The 25,150-nt window shown below is 36.0% G+C and overlaps 1 protein-coding gene across 8 annotated transcripts in view; it reads left to right on the top strand.

Annotated features, from left to right (window-relative positions):
• DACH1 (dachshund family transcription factor 1) overlaps nucleotides 1-25,150 on the top strand; it is a 362,299-nt gene that overhangs the window by 170,291 nt on the left and 166,858 nt on the right. For all 8 annotated transcript variants that reach the window (XM_075088190.1, XM_075088180.1, XM_075088153.1 and 5 more), the window contains exon 3: nucleotides 18,029-18,190. In XM_075088190.1, the coding sequence (XP_074944291.1) occupies nucleotides 18,029-18,190 (162 nt within the window). The remainder of the gene's footprint in view (nucleotides 1-18,028; nucleotides 18,191-25,150) is intronic.

The following is a 25,150-nucleotide window of genomic DNA, read 5'->3' as shown; positions in this document are numbered from 1 at the left end:
ACTGGGAGATGTTGAAAGCCCTATATGGTCGTAACCCTTCTATCTAACTGTGACCCTCCTTAACATTAAGCAGGTGACTCGATTAAACATAAATCAGGCATAAAATGCCCTGCATGAGGCAGCACAGTGAATCAAGCAAATTATCAAATGGCAAAACTCATTCTGTGCTCTGGGCAATGTAAGCTGCCAGCACTTATACATCAAAACTTCACTCAATGTAAGATTGATTTTATTTTATTTTGTTTATTTTAATTCCCTACAGCAAGCTGTGTTAGTCGTGTAAAACGCTGTCTGCATCATTACGTTCCTAAGAAATGCTTTTCTTGTTTAGCAAAGGCCGATCGCAATCTTAAGCAATGTAATCTGTCTAAGACTAGATATGCTACACTCTGTAGTGGGGTCTCGTGGAGCTGATATTTTGTGCAATAATACTGAAACTTAAGCTTCTGTGATTGTATAGATTTTTTTCTGTTTGTTTGTGTGTACACACACACTATCAACTTTATCAAAAATATGAGCACTGAAGGGATAATGTTATAAAATTGAATCACCGGTAGCCATTGAAGATATTTTCCAGTTTCAGTAAAGATGCTGGGATTAAAGCGTGTAAGTCCAATCTTAAGGCAAGAATGAATTTTTATGTAAGATGATACATGTCTTCCTTTCACAGTTGCTTTTTATGCTGCCTTAAAACATGTCAAAATAATCCCCAGCAGAGGAGCCTAAAAGGAATGTCAGCTCTGTGGTTATGTAAATCGAATTGAGTGCTTTACAGCAGGTTTAAGATTTTTATAACTCAGGAGTTGTTAACAGCCAGCTGGTTTGTATCTGTTTTTTATGGTTATTCTTGTCATAGGCAGCCTCCACAATTTTTAATTATATTTTATGGTATGTGTTTTCCCTCCTCTTGAATCCCACAGCCACTCTTTGCTTCAAAAGATATTTTCCACTGGGAAGAGAAGAAGCATTGCTTTGGGACTCCATCATTAGAAATACTGTTGTATAATTACCTCCTGGTAACAACAGTGGAGTGTGAATCTCCATCGCAGATCTTTAACTTGCTACGCCAGGATGGAAATCGGTAGTATTCTGCACACCCGGTTAGGATGTGATGCGTGCAGCCCTTAGCTCAGAGTCTTGTCTTCCGCTTTTAAAGAACTGATTTACAGTTTTTATTGCGTTCACAATGCAAATTCCGCTTTGCTTCACACTTCAGGTTTGAATACATGCTTTGTGCTTTGCAGATTCAGATTACATTCCGTGTTCTGGATCACCACTCATTTCGTAACACACGTTCTCAAAAATGCCGTATTTTTTATTTATTTTAGTGACTGTAACAGGGATACTGGACAAACATAATCTTTTAAATGTTTTTATAGCAGTGTAATTGCAAGACTGTAGTCTGATTTCCATCTGGAATAGACTTAATTTAAAATATACAGAAGAGCACTTGTCTCTGAAAAGAAAAATATCATGCCTGACAGCCTGAAAAGCCAATGTCTTATTTGTTGTTAGACTTTGAGAAGTTATGAAATATTTAGTTATATATAACTCTGAAGACATTACCAGAAACTTGAGTTCTTGAATGTTTTACAGCATTTTCTGAGTGTCCCCCCTCCATGAAGGGAAACGGACTGCTCTCTAATTGTCTTTAATGGTAGATCCTCCTATTGAAACACCTCCCCTCCTTGCAGATGTAGTGATATAAAAGCGAGTGTCTTAAATAATTGATTATGTGGAGAAAGCTGTTTGGTGTTGGTTAAAAGACTGTTAAGCCTGACAACTGTAAGATAGCAGAAAGAGTACTATAAGCCTTTTTTTAGGTGAGGTTGAGAAAATTAACACTTGTTTTTAGTTACAGTCTAAAATAGTTACAGTCAATCTCACTTGGAAAGCCTGTTTTGAAAGTGTAAAGGAAATAATTTATGCTTTTGTGTTGTATTCCATGAATTGATTTGTGTAATCCAGTTTCATTATTTTAACAGACTGAAATCAATAGAAGTATTATCATCATACCTAATATATTCAGACATTATGACTCTATAGATCTTCTTGTATTACACAATATTATATTTAAATTTGAATGTTAAGTGTTTATTCTGACCCACTTATGGTCTAATGCCTAATGTCAGCAGCTTCTGAACTACAAATTCAAGTATCTCTCTCTACTGCCTTGGCTTTATGTTAATTCTAGAGCTACAGAGAAGCGTACCATGTAACTAAACAGAAAGACCCAGAATAAGTGCTTATTATCAGAATTGGTTTATTTGGTAGAATTTTCTTTTTTTTTTTTAATATAATCCAGTAGGAAATCCGAATATGCTCAAAACAGTTAGCTTTAGAACTATAAGGTTGCAGAAAATAAAGTTTGAATATTGGTAAAAATATACTGATCTTACCAAAATACATTCTGGACATTTTATCATATTATTACTAATTACATTTTTTTCCAGTAATAATCTTACTTAATAAAGTTAAGAATGCATAGGAAGACTGAAGGTGCAAATAATAACAGCAACAACAAAAATAAAAAAGATACTGCTTCCAAATGCATAAGATAGGGGCGCGATCAGTGCAGAAATGATACATAGAACTGCAAGATACATCTTATATTTTTTTAAAAAACAAAACACTATAGATACATAGTGGTTTATTTGTTTTAAAAATAAACAAAGCAAGAAAAGTCATAGACTAGATTAGGTACATATAAGCTATTTAGGAATTAAGAGTACTGCAGCTGTAGTTCATGGCTTCACCTCTCACCCCAGCCAGAACCGCCTGTGTTTGCTAACTGTGAGCCGCAAAATTAATCATAATTTCTTTCTTCTTTAGGACTATTGAGGATAGTGTGTGCTGTTTAATGATATTTATTTGTTCAGGGTTCCAAAATACATCTACAGATGATACCCTGGAAACTAAGACTAATATATTGAATTTTTAATTACTTATTGTAGCCATATTTAGACAATTTGAAATAGAAATAATTTTACATTGAAAAAACATCTGCTTTAAGGCAGTACAGAGCCTGCCCTAAAGTCTGTGCTTGGCTCCCAATGAAGCTCTCAGTAAACAGAAGGATACCAGCATATTTCAATTAGGCAGTAATATTTCAGAAATATTCTTTGGGTGTTACTGTGTGGTCTGCAATACTTGACCTACTTGGAACAATTCATTTGAACAAATAAAAATACACACTTTTGACTTAAACTTAATTGGAGAGTTTCTCTAGTTGTCAGATACTATCCATAAAGGTATTTTAGAGGAACAACTTCTGTGCCAGGATTGACTGAACCAATCAGTCTGGAAAAACACAGTAACAACGGAAAAGGCTGTTGTTCACATAAGGCTTTAATACATTAACTTATGCTAGAAGGACCTTTGCATGAGAATTCTCGCCAACGTTAATACTTCTCTGTTTAAAACAAACACTAATTTTCTCCCTTTTTTGTGTGTACACTTCATTTTGGAATAGAAACAAAGTTGAGAATGATGCTTTAATGAAATATGTTCTTAACTCTAAATGACTGGAAAGATAAAGAATGATGTATTTTCCTACTGTATCCTTGAACAGGTAACCTGTTGTAATAGTTCTCAAATATACACCTGTTTTTTCCTGTCTGTAAAGGATGGAAAGATTATTAGCTAATCATATTGTTCCTCTTTCTTTGCAGGCCGTTTTTGTAAAAGTCTGATGGCTTTATGGTGCAATTAGATTAGAAGTATATTTTTTAATCCTTAATATCCTGTTTTTCAGAGTACGACTTCCCTTACAGTCAACAAAAAAACGCCTAGTCATATTTTAGAAACATACGGTTAGATCATTATATTCCCTGCTGTTATTGTGAATGATTTAGAAACAGTACATTTCACATTTAACTAGCTCAGGTAGTAAGAGAAGGATGGGAAGTTTTTAAAATTTCTTTTTATTTTTTTCATAAAGCCCTAGGTATCTTTCAGATAATTAAGATTTTTTGACAAAGCCTCACAAATTAAGAGGGTTTTTCTGATCTTTTTTGGAAAATTGCTAAACCCTTGATCTTATTCCCTCCCTGCTTCAGAATTTCAATTGACCATATACTAACTTTAATTTCAAATTAGTTAAAAATCTTGTATCTGTTAAATTGATGTTTTATGAAAAAAACCCCGGCTAAACTAACAAAAATCCTAAATGTTTATTTCTTATTCTTCACTAATGCCTCCTGGGCTCAGAAGTCTTTTGTGACCTCTTCAGGTACATGGTAAATCTGAAAGCAGTGTTTCACTTTCATAGTTCCTTTGTGGATTTTTACCCATATATACTTTAAACTGAACCGCTGCCCTCAATTCTTAGGGAAGTTTAGTTTGCATTTTATAGACTTTGTTTGACTTTATAGATTTGGAACCAGGGCTGATAACAATATTAATACATGCTTGGCACTTTCTTTTTATTTTTATAGCTTCTTACAATTCTTGGCTGATTTATATTAATAATCATTGTGTAAGGTAAGGAAGTATTATCTCTATCTAGTAGGTAGATAGGAACAAAAGGAAAATGTAGGTGATATAACTGATACCTTCTGGTAAATCAGAATTAAAATCCAATTTCTTCAATTCTGATTTCTTCTTTTCTTCTTTTGTTCTTTTGTTAGAACAATCATATTTTTAACTGAAAGGGCGAACTACTTCAAGAATCATTCAGATATTATACAGACATTTTCTTTCAGCGTCTCATTTCAGATTATTCTTGCTACCCACTAAGGATGTCTGTGGAAGGGATGCTTGGCACATGTGGTTAAGCAGAGGTCTTGTAGGTGTGTGGTAATGATCTGTTTGGATGCAATTTACAACTAACTGAAGATAAATCGTAAGAAAATGGTAGACAGGAGGATCAGACAGGCCATCAGCTGTCTAGCCAAGTGACTGACCTAAGGGCATCCCTAAAGCTGCCAAAATAACTGTTTATAGAATCTGTCAAAAAAGCCAAGTCCTACTGCTGGAGAAAATACCTTCCATAATTTTGCATCTGGGCCTTTTGTATGAACACATAGGATGAGAGAAAGGAGGTAAATGGTGAAGTGTTTTGCGCTGAAGTGTTCCATAGATACTATTGCTTCTGTTAAAACTTGTGTTAAACACTTGATGCTAGGGAAGGACTGATTTGGGGAGAGAGAGCGCAAAGGTAGGAGCTTTGAATCGGACTAAAGTTTAATTTTTCGGTGCTTATATGGTAGCTTGAAATAAAAGCCTTGATTAAAATATCTCTTTGCTAAGAGCATAAGATTGAGGCTAGCTGACGCTGCAATTGGATGCAAAAAATATTTGATCCCATTGATAAAGTTGATATTTCATAGAATCATAGAATGGTTTGGGTTGGAAGGGACCTTCAAAACTCCATCCTCCCTGCCATAGGCAGGGACACATTCCACTAGATCAAGTTGCTCTAAGCCCCATCCAACCTGACCTTGAACACTTGTCACCAGTGATAGGCATCCTCAACTTCTCTGGGCAACCTGTTCCAGTGTTTCACCACCCTCGTCGTAAAAAATTTCTTCCTTATATCCAGTCTAAATCTACCCTCTTTCAGTTTAAAATGGTTGCCCCTTGTCCTGTCACTGCAGGTCTTTGTAAGAGGTCTTTCTTCATCTTTCTTATAAGCCCCCTTTAAGTATTGGAAGGCTGCAAAAAGGTCTCCCTGCAGCCTTCTCCTCTCCAGGCTGAACAACCCCAACTCTCTCAGCTGTTCTTCATAGGAGAGTTGTCCCAGACGTGTGATCATTTTTGTGGCCCTCTGGACCTGCTCTAACAGGTCCTTCTTATGCTGAGGGCTCCAGAGCTGGACGCAGCACTCCAGGTGGGGTCTCACCAGAGCGGAGCAGAGGGGCAGAATCACCTCCCTCGACCTGCTGGCCGCGCTGCTTTTGACGCAACCCAGGATACGGTTGGCCTTCTGGCATTCTGTTTGTTTGATGTAGAAATGTCAACAGACTGTTCATTTAGGAGACTGGAAGTATGAATCCGTCCAACATTCCTGTATATCATCAACATTGTAGGAGGCAATCTTTTTTCCATACACTAAAGCCATTTTATAGCTCATTTTGTATTTCCTATGAGGAATATCAATCACTTATGCTTGAATGGTAGCAGTTACCAATGGAAGTGGAACATTTCACTAGATTTCACTAAAGTTTTCCTGCAGTGTAAGCTTTCTTACAACTAATGAGAATGGAAAAAACCTACTTGTAAATATTTTTCTTCAAAAACACGGTCAATTGAGACACTGCTGTAGTGCCACTTTTAAAATCTGTTTTCTATAGTTGAGAAGAGCAGGGTGTCAACAGCAAAGAGAGAAAAATGTAAATACAAATGCATGTACAGTCTTCAGATTTGATCACAATACTACATCGTGCATATATGAATGTCTACGTTGATGATATGGCTTCTTTATTAAATATTGTTGCTGCAAGGACAGAGTCATGTTGGTTCATCTGCCTTTAGTATGTGAAACCTCACTGTACACCACCCGTTGGTTAGCATGCAGCTTAGATAAAATACCATTCTCTTGTGGCCTCTTACTGCCATTGAAAATCTGTTTTGATAGATGGAGGAACTACTCTTTTTCATGCTTGGCAAAGAAATATAGCATGTGACTAATACGTCCAATTAAAGAACAGAACAAACAAAGAGAATGCTAGAAATGCCAAATAAATTTTTTGAACCACTGGCAGAAAGAATTTGCTCAGTTTTATGGGTTCTAAGTGCATCACAAAATTAAATTCAACAATAGGTCTGCATGCTTTTAAAAAGTAATTCCTGTGCTTCCAAAACTGTGCATGTCGTAACTACTGATTAAGAATTCAATTTTAAAGAAACTCAGCAATTCAGTGTAAGGAATTGCAACAAACCCAATCATTTCCCCTTGTTTCCTCTGAAACTTATGCATGCCAAAAAAGCTTTGAGTTCTGTACGTTAGCAGTCCATATGGCATGTTTCAGAGCTCATGTGTTCTTCAGTTCACTTTAGAAAGTGGCCACCAGGCTCTTTGGTCTGTGTAGTGACACGTGCTGTAAATTATAGTCATCGGTTTAGACCTGAAATCTTATTAGCTACCTGCATGACTTCCAGAGTGACTTCAACATTAATATCAAATCATTAGAATGTGCATGTTGTTCTGATTCTAGGATAAAGTAATACTAATGCTCCTGTTCCATTTTCCAAGTGATTCATACAGCAAATTTTAGTCTAGAAGTTGCAGCGTTGGATACTAGTAATGTCTAGAAAATACCAAAGAAATGCATATACACTACTTATCAGAAACAGGCTATGCATATTTTTATTTGAAAAATTAAAGACATTCTCTCCATGTGTTTCTCTCCAGTGTTGATAATCTCATTGCTAAGTACTGAGATTGCATCTTGCAGTTCGTTGAAGTTAGATTACTGTGATTGGGATAAAAAAGTGAGTTATTATCTAGATGCTAATTAATTTTTTGTCAATTGTTTTTATTACTTACTTTGTGCTAAGCGTGCAGGCCGTTTTGCCAATCTGAATGCCAGAGAAGTCTAACACTTGGAATTCAGAAATTGTAAGGAGGAGGCCGTAACCCGGAGGAATGAGAAATTATAAAACACATGTCCCATCCCAGTCTCGTGAATGTTGGCAAGATGTAGAAAAGTGATTTGCAGTATCAGATAGATTTGTGAAAATCCTAATCTATTGATAGCCTGTTCATTAATGGCTGAAGAAAACGTTAATTAAATTATCTGCTGCAAATTATAATCTAGTTCTTCCTACAAAACGGAGAATCTGTTGAATACTGCTATCATAATATTTTATCTATTGATTGACACCACCAACTTGAGAGGACCGTGGTAACATGAAATTTTGTCTTCTACAGAGTGTTGTTAGCAATGCACATATAATGTCTCATTTACATATGATATCATGAGGATTTCTTGGGGTTCTGCCAAAGACGACCTTGGGACCCTGTTATGCTTACATATTTGGTGAGCTTTGCATATTTGTCTATAATGAGGTAGGCAGCGGTACCAATCAGCTCTTGGCTTCAAAGAATATGCCTTTTGGAAGCATGTGTGATCACGTACGTAAATCTGAACTCACAAATGGCTGCAGTTTTTCATAATATATGCTGCAATTACATTGACGTCGTAAGGACTGTAGAAAAGTTACTTCATGTTTGTTTTCATATTATAACCAAATACAGTAAATACGTATGAATTATAAATACCTCGTTTTCCCCTTTACCATTATTAACAGTCTTCAGATGTTTACCTTTTGAGTACCAGGCAGTTTTGAGGTACAAACCAAAAGTATTTAGAGATGTCACTCGGTGATAACACTGTGGGCTTGAGAGAGCTCCCTTGATTTGGTCATAATTTGGCAATGGTTTGACTGAGTGCTGGGACAAGACACAAGCGCACATCATCCCACTGTCATGCCATGGTCTGTATTGTGAAGAGATCCGGGTGCTTTCAAATGTAAGAACCCACCAGAGTGTGATTTATCTAGTGTCTTGGTCAGCACTCACGGTGCTGCCCATGGAATTTAGTGTTAGCTGCTGCGACACATAGAGCATACAGGTGAGAGAAGTCTGTCTGCATAAATTGACTGCCTTTTCATCTGAAGGCAGGACTACACGGTGTTCCCCGTAAGTCATTATCACAGATTCTTTGTACAGTATCACAGTCCTGCATCGCAGTAAAATACTCTGCTATCACTGTGCTGTAATAGTACATTTAGCCCCATGCCTTGCCTGTGGCGCAGTGTAATGCATAATGGATCTGGCGAAACTTAAAAAAGAAAAGGCAAAAAAAGAAAAAGGGAGAGAAAAAAGAGCCCCAAAGCCACAGTGCAGCTCTTGAAGTTACAACACTTCAAGTGGAATAGAGGGATGGCAGAGGAGAGAGGATTCTCCTGACCCTTACAGGTGAATTCTTTACATTTTGAAACATGAAAGTCCTCTTACCCAACTTCCTGTGTTAAAACAACGGTATATATGCCTTAACAATCAGTGGACTTCTGGGATTTTTTTCCCAGCGTTATATTGGCTTCTGTCATTATAATGTGCTTGGTGCAACCTGCTTTGCACACTGCAAATACACAGAGAGGCAAACAGTAGAATTTTATAGAACTTGTCAGTATATATTTTATATACAGTAATATAAAGGTTTCTGTTTTCTCTTTTAAGGGGGTGGGGAAACAATATCTACTTAAAAGCTATGACAAAACAGAGTCAAAATTGTTCCTAAAATACATTTTAAATTTTATTTATACATGTTGCTTATTCTTACTCTGTTAATAAATAATCCTATGAAAAATTTATTTAAAATACCTTGAAATAGTAGTTTGTATTTTAGAAGTCTACTGAAGACACACTAATGGGCAGCTATGGTAATATTTCATCTTAGTTAGGGAAGGCAAATGTTTGCAGCTAACGCCCTGCATCCCTTTCTCTCTCATTTAATGAACAGGAGTAATGCTGTTTTCATTTCTTGGGGAAGGCAGGAGCCTGAAATAAGTCTGTAGCTGACTGTTCTTGTCCACCGAAAGTAAGAATCTAATCCTGCTTTCCTTGGGCAAAAATGTTGCTTTGGGACCAAAGCCACAAAGGCCACAAAGGCTTTGATCCTCAATTGAGTAAACATTGGTGGGCTGTTTCCTCAGTGCGTGGACGCAGCGCAGAGAACGAGTCCCTCTGTGGGCACATCCCTCCCACCAGGCTACCAAAGCTAAAATGGCACCACTGTGGTCCACAGCTCAAATTTCATTTTATTATGAACTTATTCTGATGCCACAAATACTTACGCACATGAACGCGTTAAATTTCACACACTTGATTAGGTGCTCGGACTAGAGTGGCTCTATGGGAAAGAATTTGGCAATTCTGTTTGCAAGGCTGAGCTCGGAAGCTGTAGGGAGACGTACTTCCACGGGGCCATCGGGCTGCCTCAACAGTGTTTAGATATTAGTTTAATCAAAGAACTGTGTGCCATTACCCCAGAATCTGTGTCAAGCTGTGGATTAGGTTTATAAAAAAAACTACAAAAGCTCCTGCTGGTTGAAAGATTATGAGTATTTAGCTACATTACTGCTGTTACAGGCATGAACACGTCCTTTCAGTATTTTTGAATTGTAGCAGTGTTACAATTAATTAATTGTATCCGTCTAGTTACAAATTAGACTAAAGTTAAAGGCTAAGGTTTTGTTAAGTCCTACTGGTTTTCTTACTGGCTTTGACTGTATAACTTAAACTGAAATATACTTCTCTAAAGTGGATTCAAAGAATATGTGAGTAAAAGACGTTGTAGTTAGTCAAATCTAAGAATATTGAATCAAGAAAATTCACGGAACACCAATAACTACCAGTAACTGTCATTATGTTAAACCTTTTAATTTCTTGTAACAGTGAGAATAGTGTTGTGAGAACATGAGATAATACACACAAAAAGAAGAAAGGAACTTCTGTTTGCAAAAAGTGCAGGGAAGTTGTTCCCATAATAAGTCATTCTATTAAACAAGAGCCATTATTGCACTTCAGCAATGCAAATGTAAAACAGAAAGTCTGTTAGGAACCAAGCATCGTTGTTAGCATAATATATTGTTAGTATATGTATTTTCCCTTCCCACATACTTTTTTTTCTTTCCCCACCGAATTGCATGCTATTTGGTTAAAGAGATTGTGGATGAAGATTTGACACTTTTGGAAAAGTGTTTTTTTATATTGTTCAAAGCTGACCTCTGCTTTTAAAAAGGCTTGATCTGCACTTTTTCATGTGTTTAGAAGCATACATTTTTGGTTAAGAAATTGAAGACAATCTCTTTGTCTTTTTCCTAAGCTGGGGAGGTTGAGATAAAAAAGAATGCCTGCTTTAAAAGTCACACATGGCTGTAATTTAAGATTTTTTTACCTCATTGTCCATAACAGTTGAAAGAAACCTTCAATGAAAGTTTATTAACTAGGCCAATGCCTGAGGCAATAAAGGTTCATTTATTACCAGTTTCTTGGCTGTTTTTCTTCTTCTATTTTTCCGTTAAACTCATAGCGTAAGATAATACTTCACAAAATTAAACCTTTGACCTTCTGTGGAGTTAAGTCGCCTTTGATTAGATAAAGTAACAATTTATGGTCCAGCATGAGGTTGCACATGAAATGAATAATGCAACAGACTGAATGAGAACTGAGAATCTATTGCTTTTGAAAAGATGACTGTTGTTTAAGAAAGAATGTTCTCTCTTAATTGTATTGTAGTGATGCTGTATGCATTCCAGTACGATTTTAAACTCTTGCTGAAAAGTACAATATAACCAGGCAGTTATGCAGTATACATTGTTTAACTCTGTCACAATTGCACCAAGCCAATAATAAATTCACAGATTACAAAACCCGGTTAACCTATAACAGTTAGTAATTTGTTGTGGTATTGGAAATGCGTTTTATTATTTCACTTTTTACTTTTCAGTACAAAGGAATAATTCCACAGTAAAGAATACCTTCATGGAATGTAAGTCCATCAGTTCCACAAATGGCAAATATTAGTGATAAAATAATTACATTTACACATTTTTTGCAGCATCATTGAACCTGGCAGTAGTCCTTAATCAAAAATTGCAGTCTTCTAATGTTTTATCTACTTTTAATGTAACAAGTCAAAAGGACACTACTTCTTTCTAGGTCAATGTTTTATTTCTGCAACTGTGTTATTAATTGCAGAGACACATCTTAAGTAAAAAGATTTTTAGATTTGAAGATTGCTGTGGAAATTTAGCTCTTTTGCTTGTTTATTTTAAATGCAATACCCCGACCTCAAAATTCATATTGCAATTTAGGAGTAGTTACAGGAAAAAGGACTGATTAGTCTGATGAACAACAGATGGTTTGAGCCTCACATGCACTGGTTTTCTCCCAGTGCAAGACTTGCGATTCATTTTAGTTACACCAGTCTAAACCAGATCACATGGCTGTATTTTTTTAAATATTCCTTCTTTAACAGTACTTGAAGTGCAGTTAGCTCTTTCACTTTCTTTTACATGACTCCTGTAATAACAGCTTTTTTAAAGATGTTAAAAAATTACCTGGATGAGCAGTTTATGCTGAACCACACAAGCTGAACAGGAAAATAAAGCTAGAAGGGCCAGATAAGAATTTCTTGTTTGTCCCAAAATAACAGGTAATGGAATTTTTAGGGTATACCAATACCGTTGTATTGGATCAACCTGGGCAGCTTAACAGCAATGATGCTTCTGGGTAACGGTGAGGTTCCAGGCCTATATTACACATAAAGAATGCTACTAATGAAACTCAGTATATTTTAGCAGAACATTACAGTGTAGTCTGAAGTTCCCCTTTTTGCAATCCAGTCTATGTAATCAGACCTCTGTCCTCCTGCAGATTGCTTTCCCCTTCTTGTTTTATGTATCACACTATATAAAACACCCATTAGATCAGAGACGGAGGTTAGGATCCTATTTCATTTGAAATAACTGGGCAGCGGCGTAATAAGCTACCAAAAACTTGTACCTGAACTGCTGAATCCCGTGAAACCAGTGGAATAATCTACAGTGATCGGGGTCAAGTCCTAGGAGGCAACCCTGCCTTTCTTTCTCAGGCAGAGTTTTTCAGGTTTTAGTAAGATTTTTGCCCAGGAAAGAACCTCAATATGAAATCTGGAATTAAGTCAAGAAAAGACATGAATTATTTTCAAGTCAGTACCACTGAAATAAACTATAGGAAAAAGGATTAAGCACTAATTTGAAGTAATGAAAGGAGTTCTTTCAGAATTTAGATGAGATTTGGACCTCCTCCCACGCAGTGAATAAAGCATTTCTGCAGAATGAACTTTCCAACAAATAAATGAAATTAAATTTAACACACTGCTGACAGTCGTATTTTGGTTTTCTGCCTGTGATGGCAAAGGAAAGGTATCTTGAAAATGTTCTCAAAGTCCTAAAGAAAGAGGCTGTGAAAATATGTATATATATTATTGGATTTTTAATGTACTCATAACTATATATAAAAATGGTATATATAAACAAAGGTAATATATTAAGGAAGTTATTAGCTGAATTATAGTTACTATTGGGCGTAGTTATGTGAAGGAAGTTAAAAGTGAATTAGGATCCATTACTTCAATAATTTTCTAAGTTGTCCCAGGTCCCAGTTTAGGCATACAATTCAAAAATGTGTATTTTGAGACATATATGAAGCTGAAAAAGTTACAGTCATAGGTCCTTTTCTTTTTTTCCTTCACAATAGGGTGTGTTGTAAACTGCTCATGCCATCAAAACTGAAAGTTTTAAGAGCTCTCTCTTAAGGCAGAGAATAGTATTTATTGGAAGGCAGAAACCCTGGATGTGATTTAGTGCCCACCAGTAATTCATACACGTTTTGAAAATATGCCATGTTATATGGCATCTCTCTTGGGCATTTTGCTTTTAAAACATAATTGTTTTCTGAAGGTGCTATGTTTTTTGTCATTGTTTTCCATTTCATTCGCTCATTTCTCAGCATTAGAGGCCACACATACTGGGCATACTTCTGGTCTCATTCTCACCCACGAAATTCTGACTTCAGCAGAGTTGCATGGGTGTAAATTAGACTAGAACTTGGCAGGAGAAAGCTTATGATTATATTTGGCAGAGGCAGCAGGCTGCAACTTTATTAACATAATTAACAGCTACAAACACACCCAACAGGCCAAAGTAATCTAGTGACAGAAGAGAGAAGGTCTTTGTAGGAAAGGATCATTCACGCTTTCTTTTGGTCTTCTGCTTCTTGTTCCTGAGTTCCTACTAAGGCTTGGAGAGCTTTCAATTGAGCTGTAATTCAAATTCATAAGGCTCCTACAAGACACCTTGAACAGACTTTTGCTGATGAGTCTATAGGAGCTGTCAGCAATACAGAGATTACTTCAGAAACGTGATGGTTGAATTGAACTTTACTTTCTGATGTTTTGCTTTTTGAATTAAATTGTTGGACAAGATTAATTGCACGCAGTAAGAGATTTAAATGAATAGCTTTATAAAGCATTAAAGTTCTAAGTATGTCACATGGGAAAAAAGCTGTAAGGTTTAAACGAATAAATGTATTTAATGCATAAAATGTCTAGGCTAATTTTTTAATTCCTTTACTAACATCTTTTATTGAAAAAACATACTTTACTCATCCATCTTAGTTATACTGCTGTGGTTGTGGTAATTTAATATTCTTGCTCTTCACTAATCTTCTGGTTCAACAGAAGTAAACAATAGGTTTCATAAATTAAAAATACGCTCTTCAGAACATGCTTCTAAAGATAAAAAACAAGGCTGTAAACATTTATGACTGAAACAAACTAGATTGTTCAAATACTGCCATGATGTATCATGTATATCAATATGGCACTGATATCAGTTAGAATGCAAACAAGGTTTTAAATGATGTGCCCCTTCATTTCAGCTGGAGAATCCGCTTTACACCATCTGCCTATCAGATGGTTAGGAACCAGGACTGCGTATTAATGCCACATGTTCGATTTTCTTTCCTCTTGTAATGGTTAGATTCATAGTGCTAATAGCTGTGCATGAGCACTGTCGATGAAATTTGTGTGACGATGGAGTGATGAGATATTTATAAAGCTGCCTGTCTCACTGCATAATCAGCAGGAAGAATGCCAGACATAAACAACTTATCAATTTCAGAATATTAATGACAACTACCGTTGGCTTTAATCCATTGAATATTTTGGCCTGGATACTTTTTTAGCTGTTCAAATAAATATTTGTAAAGAATAAAAAAATCTCTGAGTGGCTGTTCGGTGTGATCCTTATTTCTTTCATTTCAGTTGCCTTTATAGGTGGCTTCTGGTTATCTCATATTTGAAGATAAAATTCCTGTAGTTTAGAAAAGTGCGCACCACAGAAATTCCTCGGCTACTTGTTGTAAGGATAAAGTGATATTAAATAACATTTAGGTCAAAAGGCTTTCTTAAACAACCAATTTAAAAAAAAAAATCCCAAGTATTTACCCAAGTAAATATCCATACCTGAACTTTAAAGTTCAGAATTTTAAAGTATACATATAGATACATAGCAGCTTATTAACCTCTTCTGTTTATAATATATTTGCCTGCCTTTGCTAGTGAGATAACTCAGTTAAGTCGGGCCCTGTGCTAGAAAGTTTTGTCTTGTACCATCCCACAGTATACCGTGGTGCACCAGTGATTATAATGCAAGGAGTTCTAGTAATGGGCTCAGGACCTTCCTTATCACTTGCTTTGCTATATCGTGACAGTCAAGGGATAGAAAAAAGTAATGGTAAAGCAGAAACTGTGCTGTAGGTTGGAATTGCTGTGAGGAACGGCATTAAGTGTTAATCCTGAGGATTATTTCTTATTCACATTTCTCCCCCACTTACACTGGTGCTTATACAAGACACGCATTTCAGATTCACACTGTTTAAATTAATTGCTGTATAGCAGAGTAATCATTTCAATGACTTATGTCGTTGTATGAGAGAAAGAGTGAAATTAGAAGCTTAATTTCTGCTTTTTAAAATTATCATTTATTATCACAAGCATTATTCTGCGAAAATCATACTACAGAACAACTAAGCAATCTGCATTTTAGTTTCCCACTCCCTTTCCAAAGGTTATGGCTTTCTCTAGAGAGGAGCATTATGGCCTACTTTGGAGAGGAGCACTGAAGTATACTTTTTTGCAAATTTTGTAGCAAAAGAGAGTTTGCATTTTAGCAATTCTGTGACCGGGTCATTACCCCAGTGAGACATAGTATATACAGGTGGGCACACAAGCCCTATATCCAGTAGCTGTTTAATATGGTATTTTTGGAAGCACTTAAAAACTGCTGGTCTGGAAGTGCAGTCACAGCGAAAAGTTTGAGGCCTACTGTTGTATTCATTAGTTGTATCGTATTTGAATATTCCTCCAAAGGATTGTTCTTTAAAGATGCTAGTTTTAGCTTGTCAGCTATGTATATAAAAAAAGGAAGTATAGGTTATTGTATTGTTTAATGAGCACAGGATGCAAACCAAAGTTCAGAGGTGCACCATCCCTTTTTCTGTGGCCTAATTTAGGGACTGTAACCAAATTTGTATAATGTATAACTTCATATCCTTCCTCTAAGGTAAAAATATAATTGGAAGCAATCCATGTTATTGTCAATACCTTCTTAAGATCAAAACGTGCACAATTTGTAATGGTAGAAGAAGCTAAAATGAAATTAAACCCTTGTATTTATCTACGTTCTGATTTGGTTTTTGGCTTTTGGTACATCTTCCTCTACCTGAAATAGCAGTTTTCTAAATAATATTGATCTGCCTATGCAGAATGTAATTATCACATACCTAGTAATTCACATTGCACTTGGAGGTGTTAGAAGTCAGCCTGTGAGGAAGGTCGGGAGGCTGGAACTGTTTGCTAATCTTTATGTGGTCATGCAAAGAAATAAAGGAAAACAACCTTGAGTCAAGCCACAGTATATTCAAAGGCATCTTGTATGCCACCTCACTGTTTTCCCTGGGATGGCAGAGATTCCTGATGTCTGTTCACCTTCTGCCTCCCCCCCGCTGGATTTTGCCTTCTGTCTCTCCCCATTGCTAACCGAAAACATGGCAAGAGTGAACTCATTTTCCATTTAAGGAGGCAAAGGAGACAACCAGAGGCTCTTGGAAGCAATGGTGGTAGCAATATTTACCTCAGCAGCCTGGGATTATTTGCTTATTTGGTCTTTCCTGCTAAATTGCACTCTTGCTATGCTGGGCAGCAGCCTGGGCCCACTAGAATAGTAAGTTGTGCAGTTAAGTCCTCTTGAGACCCATAAGACACTTCACACCTCTCAGAGTAGCTGAAAATCAGACAAGCAGGCACCTTTAAACTAATTACACTGAGTTTTTTCAACCCTTCTCCACGGTCAGGGCAAGAATCTTGATTCAAAATGACTGAGGGTCTATTCTTGTGTGGCATCACAGGCTGAGGGCTGAGGTTGCATAATTGTGTAAAATTTACCTGGTTTAATGCCTTCTCTCTATTTTCTTACATTTAATTCTCTTTAATTTCCATCCGTGCCCCCTGGATCAGTCATGTGGGGTAGGCAGCCTTTGTGAAGTTTGACATGACTTCCCAGGCTGGGGCAGAGGGACCTGAGCGGGTAGAAACGCTGTTTGGGGACCACAGAAAAACTATCCTGCCTCAGGGAAGAGAGCAAAAACTCATGACATTGAGTAAAGACTCTATCTAATTTTGAGTTATGAAGGCATTGCTGGACCATTTCTCTAATTGCTTTTGACAAAGAGAACTTTTCTCATTTTTCTAGAATATTCTTGTGAACAGCTGGATGGCAGAAATTTGGTTTGGGAGGAAAAGCACTTGGATTACCTGAAAATGGCTTTGGGATTGGGATTAAATTGGTTTAATAATTCCCCTTCTCACTGATAAATGCCTTAATGCCTTGAAGTTTTGGGGAAAGCAAAATGAGTATTTCACCAATGTCCAGCATTACGAATCTTTCTTCTGAAAATGCTTCCTATAATGTCCACATCTCCTTACTGTTATGTGTGAAATGAGAAATAAATGTCTGAGTTCTTTCATCTGTTATTCTTAAGTAGAAATTATAGTCCTGTTTTTTTTCTGTTTTCTTTAACATGGCAAACATTTGAGATCTAAAGGTGTTTTTTTCTTTTATTTCCTAAGTACAGTTATATACATGTTCACGTATTCATAGCCAGACACTTAAGACACTATTTCACAGCTAAGTTAGGTTTCCGAAAGCATGTATTTGTGTCTCCAGTTAGTTATGATTGTGTTATGACTGCGGTTACGGGTTACTAAATTAAGATTTAGGTGGACATATAGAAGTAACAAGGATGAGAAACATATGACTTGAAAAAGTTGACAAACTTCAAATCAAACAAGAGGAATAATACTCTGCAGTGTTCTCCATTCATTACATGGCAAGCATAAAGGAAGAGTAACAGTCCCTACAATAATGAAGAATCATAGAATAATGTATATTAAATTTTGTTCATACTTCTTTGCAGGCCTGACAGCAGCAGCTGCAGCAGCAGCAGCTGCCACCAATGCCGCCATAGCGGAAGCAATGAAAGTGAAAAAAATTAAATTGGAAGCTATGTCCAACTATCATGCAAATAATAACCAGCATGGAGCAGACTCTGAAAATGGAGATCTGAATTCAAGTGTCGGTAAGTCTCAGACACAGCATTATTATATGGTTGTAATGCTCTGATATTTTATTAAAATGGTGATCCTTCTGGACTTCCTTCTGAAATCCTTGATTTGGTGTAAAAAGTTGCATCTTCGTTTTCCTTTTTTTACTGTGTTTAGTTTTATTTTGTATCTGACCTTTACACAGGCGTTCAGCATTGCTGTTACTGTTACAAAAACATTCTTTCCTTTGCAGGTTACTTTTGCAGACTCCAGTTAATATTTTCCATGAAAGAAAGTGGTTTGATTGCTTAGAGTTCATTTTTCAAAGTACAGGTGGGGTGACAGATGATGGTGTCAAAGTGAAATTTAACAATGTCTCCTGCTCAGTGTGCTGGGTATCGACTTTAGGTAATTCAGAACACAAGCTTGAAAGCAAAATATTTCATACTTTCATGTGCCCTGTGACAAAAGGAAAACATACATACACAATAAATTATTGCCATGCTCTGGAGTTCCTATCATATTTTATTTTAATAAACACATTCTTAAAATGTAGTTAACAGGTTTTTCCATTTCTTAAGCAGCCATCAGGAACTCTTGTTCTTTCTCAAAAAAGAATTGTTTCGCTATACTTTATTCATTTGTTTGGACGATTTGTTTTGCTAAAGCGTACTTGAAAGCTGGAGTAACTTTTTGTTGTTGTTGATTAAATCTTTAATCATCTGTGTGTGTCTGCTGTAAAATGTTTTGTTATGCCATTTCATTGTATTGGCTCCTTTTATCATGTTGAGACAGTATTAACTCAGCAACAGAAATTCAGTGACAAAGAGGTTTGTTCAGAAGACTGCAAGCAAGATTGGTGTATATTGGAAGAAAATGGCTTAAGATAGGGATTTTTTGTTTGGTTTTATTTTGGCTCTTTAGTTTTGTTTATTTTTTAGTTTTTCATCTCCTAAATACATTTGAAATGAGTCTTAGAGAGTTAAGTACTAACCTTAACATAAAAAAATGTGTTTGTGAAAGCATTTCTGTATGGTTTGGTAGGCATTGGCAAACTATTATTTAGAAATAACGTGAATTACAGTTCAAAGAACCGGTTCACCTAGGCACACGCTATTTTAAATAGCAACAATATGTATGCATTACTGCATAACGAGAGAAACAGATTTTTTGTTTTCCTTTTAAAAAAAGGCTTAAAAGATGCCTCTGTGGTGGCAAAGAAAATAGTCTTAAATTAGTTGTGTTAGTACTCAGATACCAACACATGGAGTCACTAGAATATTAGTGGAAAGACTGGCCTCTTGGAGAGAAGACAAGAGCGGGTAGAGAGCAGGTGTCTTTGAAATCTGGGAGGAGGAGATAGGTACAAATGAAGTGGAAGGACCAGGTGGCTCCTAACATACTGGAAGAAAAGTGAAGTAATGAGAAAGAGTAAAAAATGTAGATACAAACTGGGAGGATAGAGAGTCTGTACTAGAACTAGAGGCTAACTTAGATTTGAATTTCAGACTTAGTTGAATGCATTATGTGAAATTAAATATTGGGTTACGGAACTGTTATTCTGCTTGGCAGTTCTAGTGAGAAACCACTTGTACATCCATGGAAATGGAAAAGTTAACGGGTAATCAACATCTAAACCATGTGAAGTGTTTGTAGGAGAGCGGATGAAGGACATATCTGAATTTCCTCTGAATAAAAAAGAAAAAAATCTATTTTGAAATAAATGTTTGAGGCATAATTTAGATAACTAATCTTCTCTTACACAGCTTAATCATTTTCCCTGTTTAAGAAAATACATTCTAGCTATTTTAGTAGGGCAAAGTTAGCGAAGCAAGATTATTTATTGTCTTCATCAAAATTTCCTCTCAGCCCCTTAACTTACTTGTTAGCTTCAGTTAATTTCCTGATTTAACTGAATGAAGAATTGAGTTCATTTTGTTCAGAAAAAAATGGCTTTTCTGAGTAGAGCAAATAGCATTCCAGTTGTCTCCATTCCATGAGGAATGCTTCTGGAAATACAGTGTGCTTGTCTGTGCATCCAGCCTTGAGCTGTACTCTTCTGTGGGTTTTTTTTCAAAAGTATTTTGCATTTCTTTGTTTCTTTTATGGTAAGCCTTATCTAGTGTCCAGTGTCAGTTATGCCTATGGTATCAGAGAAGTGATTCCTACTACTACTAATGCTATGGTACTATTAGGTTCATTAAGAGTTAAGTCTCTATTTATTAGTTGCATTTTTGAAAATTAGCATATAGTATTATCTTTACAAGAACTCGTATTTCAAAGGTGTTGCTTTGTAGTAGGTGCAGTAGGTGCTTCCTCCCCCCCCCGTATTTTTTCAGATGTCTATGTCTTTTCACATAAATATTATCAAGTCCATATACCATTAATATTTTAAGTTATGGCTTGTTAGGAATGAATTTGAAATACTATGTTACTGAATGTTGACAGGAAGAAGGGATAAAACAAAAGAAAATAACCTGATTTTGGTTTATATTTTAAATTATGTGCCTGACCAAATTGAAAAGGAACAAACAAACTAACCAACCAGGCTAAAAGCTTAACTGATAATGTCTTAGCCCACATGTAACAGGCATTGTGGTATATTTGTGTACATGGAATGATCATACCGTGTTCTTAGGCTGTTCCAATGCCTATGTAAAAGATGATAAATAAAATATGGGCTCTTGAGTTGAATTGTATTTACTTCTGAATTGTCTTGCTTTTTGGTCTTAATCAGATGCTTAATGTGAATTATAGAAGTAATTTTTGTAGATGAACATTGCATAATCATACAGAGCACTACACAAATTTATTAATTTGGTCCGTTGAAGAAATGTCCAAAAGGTTAGTGAGTGAAGGGAGTTAAAGGAAGCCAATGACACTAATAAGTAATTATTTTGTATCCTTCGGTTTTGTATGGTAACCTTGAGCTTGCATCCTCCCACCAGAATTATCATTTCAGAAGGGGGAAAAAAAGGGAAGTAAAAAAAAAAAAAAAAAAGAAATTACAGAGGAATCAGAGTGAGGTATTAGCACACTGAGTAAAATATATGGCTGCAACGCCTTTCTCCCCCATCCACAATCAATTGGATTCTTTTAGTTTAATATTTACTTGCTAAGATGAGATGCTAGTCTGCATGGTGATAAACAGTCTGCTACTGGCATCTGAAGGTGACCTGTCAGTTCATATGGACAAATCTCCTGCTTACTGAAATGTACAAAATAAATCATTAAAGCAGGCAGGTGCTCATTCCCAGATTTAAATCACCATAGATTTATGATTTGAATTAATGCTTCATTTGGTCATAGAAATAGATGCTGAGACAAATGATATGCAGTGGTTGGGGCTTCCATACTGTAGCCATCCTAATATTGATTACTGAGATGTCTTTGCAATCTCTTGTTTATATCAAGTACTGTCTTGTGACAGCTTGGCTGATATGAGCTACATTGCAGATAAGAAGGAAAAATGTCCTGCGTTCTTTTTAGTGGCAATTCTACATACAACATGCAGGATAGATAAATTACTGGGTTTTTGTTTAAAAAATGAATTCTGCATGGCAGCAAACAAAAAAAAAAGATTATGCTGTGTATTCGGGTTTTTTTTTATTTAATTGCAGAATTAAAAGAACGAGAGTGACAAGGTCAAACTTTAAATTTCATTGAAGAGGTTCTGCTCTTTGTCATATTAACATCTTAGGACGATACTAGGATCAGCTGTGTATTTACTGGCTAATACTCCGAAGTTATAGATAGGTAGAGCAGCTCAATTATTTCCTTGCTGCTTAAGTACTTACTGCCCTGCTATCATACTTCATTAACCTGCAGCAGCAAAAGATAGAAGGCTTTGAAAATAAATATGTTTAAAGCTATTTCTGTGAGCTACACTTTACTATCTATAACTTGGTAGGAAGTGAAGAGCAGTCCCTATACGTTTGCTTCCCGAATGTTTTATATAATGAAAACACTACACATACACTTTATGGAATACTCCAAGGATTTGTAAAGACCTTTGCCACTTGCTAAAACCTGACTCATAAAACTTGTAAACAACTATCAACAATAGTAAATTACTTGCTTAGTAGGAAATGAGTTCATATCTATTCAAAATGTGATCTCAAAACAGATGTCCCAAGAAAATGTCATTGTTTAAACTACATTCATACACAAAAAAATGCTATTATTTCTTTGAGGAAGTGAAGCAATCATGAAGACTTAGGTCTAAAGTTTCTAAACACAGTTAGGAAATACAAGGCAACATTTTACACTTGGCTAGCACGTTAATCCATAAACAACCACAAAATGTGTTGAAAATCAAGAGGTTTTCCTGGCATGTTAGGTTTCCTATTCATCCGCATTACCTTGCAATATTTAAAATTATGAGACATGCGCAAGGTTTCCTGTGATCTGTTGTTCAAAAGTAATGGTTGCTTGCATACTATTATTCTTTTATTTTCATCCAGAATCAGAGATAAAATGATTTAGGTGAAATTATTTTTCTCCAGTGACCTTGCCCAATAATAGAACAGTACAAAATGCAGTCATTTCCTTTTTCTAAACACACGTGTCTATTTTGAAGGAAAGAATTACTTTTATGGTTTCAGGAAAAAGTCTTGGAGACCTTGAAAAAGCAAATAAAAGGAAACGGAGAATGCAGGCCACTGAGCACAGCTCTGCAGTTGCACATCTGATTCTCTGCCTTGGCAATGTTAATGAACCTCAAATCCTCCCTATAATTAGATGAGGGAATTGCTTGTATTTTCAAACAGATGATGCTGCTATAATGAAACGATTGACAGGGAACTTAAGAGTGTCTACAGTAGTCATTTGGTTTCCGGGTTTTGGGTTTTTTTTTGTTCTTTTTTTTCCTTCTTTTTTTTTTTTGAGTGTAAAAAGGTTGGCTGTAGATACAAGTCCTGGGAGAGGTAGTAATTTACACAGAATGCTATGACAGGTGTCTTTGTATAGCACAGAAATAAAATGGAAAGAGAGGAATGATGGGCAGGTACAGCAAATTTTTGGGGAGGGGGTGTCCTGTGCTTATTCTGCTTGGGTTCTTTAAAAGGGGCCGAGACTCAAGAGATGGATTCGGATTGAGTGCACAGCTGTAACTGCTGATGAGCTAATTGCTCCTTATCTCTCAGCCCCATTCATCTTCATTTTTTACCAATTACTGAGAATTATCTGTGTTCTCAGTTGGATATGAGAGTTAATCCTTTTTGGTTAAGCTGGCAGTACTGTGAGCAGATTCCAAATCATAGGGTGAAAAAGCCAGAGCAAGCTTGTTCTCAAACTCTCTCCAGTTCAATGACAGTATCACTAGTTCATAAGAATTTTTCTATTGTTTAACAGATTAAACACTGGGTTTTTTTTTTTTACTTTAGTACTTTTATTAATATGCATTTTTCTCTTAGCGTAAACTGAATGTGTATGTTCCAAGGTGGATCGATGTGCTTCCTTTCTAAAAATACTCACTTGCAAAAATGAAAATGAGATAAACAATAACTTCAGACTAGGAAGATTATTTGCAGTATTTAGTGTTTATTATATGATACATAACACTTCTTTTAACAAGACTGTACATTTAACTTTCACATCATGGGACAGAAGACAAATGCTTGTCAATGACATATATCTACTTTTGTAAACCTCTTTGAGATCGGTGGATGAAAAGTGTTGTCTAGATGCTTGCAAAGACATGATCATACAGACTGTGCGATGTTGAGCACATCGTATTGAAAGCTGAAGGAGTGCTTTCATAAAACTGTGATTTGGAACGCACGGAATACCAGAAACAGATCATTTGGTCACAAAACTTTGTTTTGGAATTTTGCTTGTCTTCATGATGGCGTGGGGGGAAAAATAAGTCCTGAATTTCATAGCTAAAATAAAATATTAGCCTGTCAACCAAGAATATAATTTCTCTGGATCTGCTTCCCTAGCCTTTAATTGTGATTGTTAAATTTGCTAAACAAGGCAATGAATTGGATGTTATGATCTGAACACCAGTTAGTGAATTAAGGGCATTATTAGCAAAGATTCAGCATTTCATGTTGGACAGTCAGTTATGTTATAATGATGAGTCCCTCATCTAGATTAAATCCTCACTGTGGCATTCATTGGAACAAATGTAGACATCTGCATCCAAGTTAGTAACCTTAGACTCAACAGTCAGAAATAGGCAATTGTAGGGGTGATCCATCTCATCCTAAAGTAAATGGCAAAAGAAGGTCGGATAAATTGCACCTTAAAAGTGCTTAGTCATGCGACTACTGAGTTGTAGTTACATAAAGAAAGTTAAATGACTGGATCTCACTCTCAGTGCGTGCAATTAATATTTTCTGGAATAAGATTTGAATGAATTAACAGGTCTTCTCCAAGACAGTGATACAGTAATGGCAAAATAGTGCCTGAGACACACTGAAATGGAAAAGAAAAAAAAACAATCTACCCTTCAGAAAGAACAGGTGAGAAGTTTAGGTATTCACCCAGAAAACTATTTAGATATAAGTATAGCCTCATGTTTGTTCTGATTGTATAGGTATATCGCTTCTGAGAAGAGTAGTTTTACCTATGTGAGACTTACTGAGAGAACAGGCTTCTAAAACTGCAGAAACAAAAGCTTTCTGCATGACATTTGTGCTCTGGGTCTGCTATGAAGCTGTATCAAGTTCATGGAAAAATCTAAATTATTAAGTCTATCTTGTCAGCAAGATCAGAAAAAGGCTATTTATATTGTTTTATCACATTTTATTTATTTCCTGTACCATGCAAGATAATCCTAATTGGATGAATAGTTGGATAATTTAATCCTTGATGTGATTTTCTTTCAGAATACATGTTTTATTGTTATGGCCATTTTCCTTTTTAGTAGTGCCTTGTATGAAAAGAATAAAATTGTTAAACTTTTTATCCATGTTTTTTCATTGTTATTTGTTATTGGCAGTAAATACCCTTAAAAATGATACTGTGGATGTCCTATATTAAGAAATGTA

The sequence above is a fragment of the Phalacrocorax aristotelis genome, chromosome 1 (genome assembly GCF_949628215.1).
Source record: "Phalacrocorax aristotelis chromosome 1, bGulAri2.1, whole genome shotgun sequence".
In the NCBI taxonomy this organism is placed as follows: Eukaryota; Metazoa; Chordata; class Aves; order Suliformes; family Phalacrocoracidae; genus Phalacrocorax; species Phalacrocorax aristotelis.
Note: the sequence above shows the minus strand (reverse complement) of the source record. Positions and strands in the feature narration are given on the sequence as shown.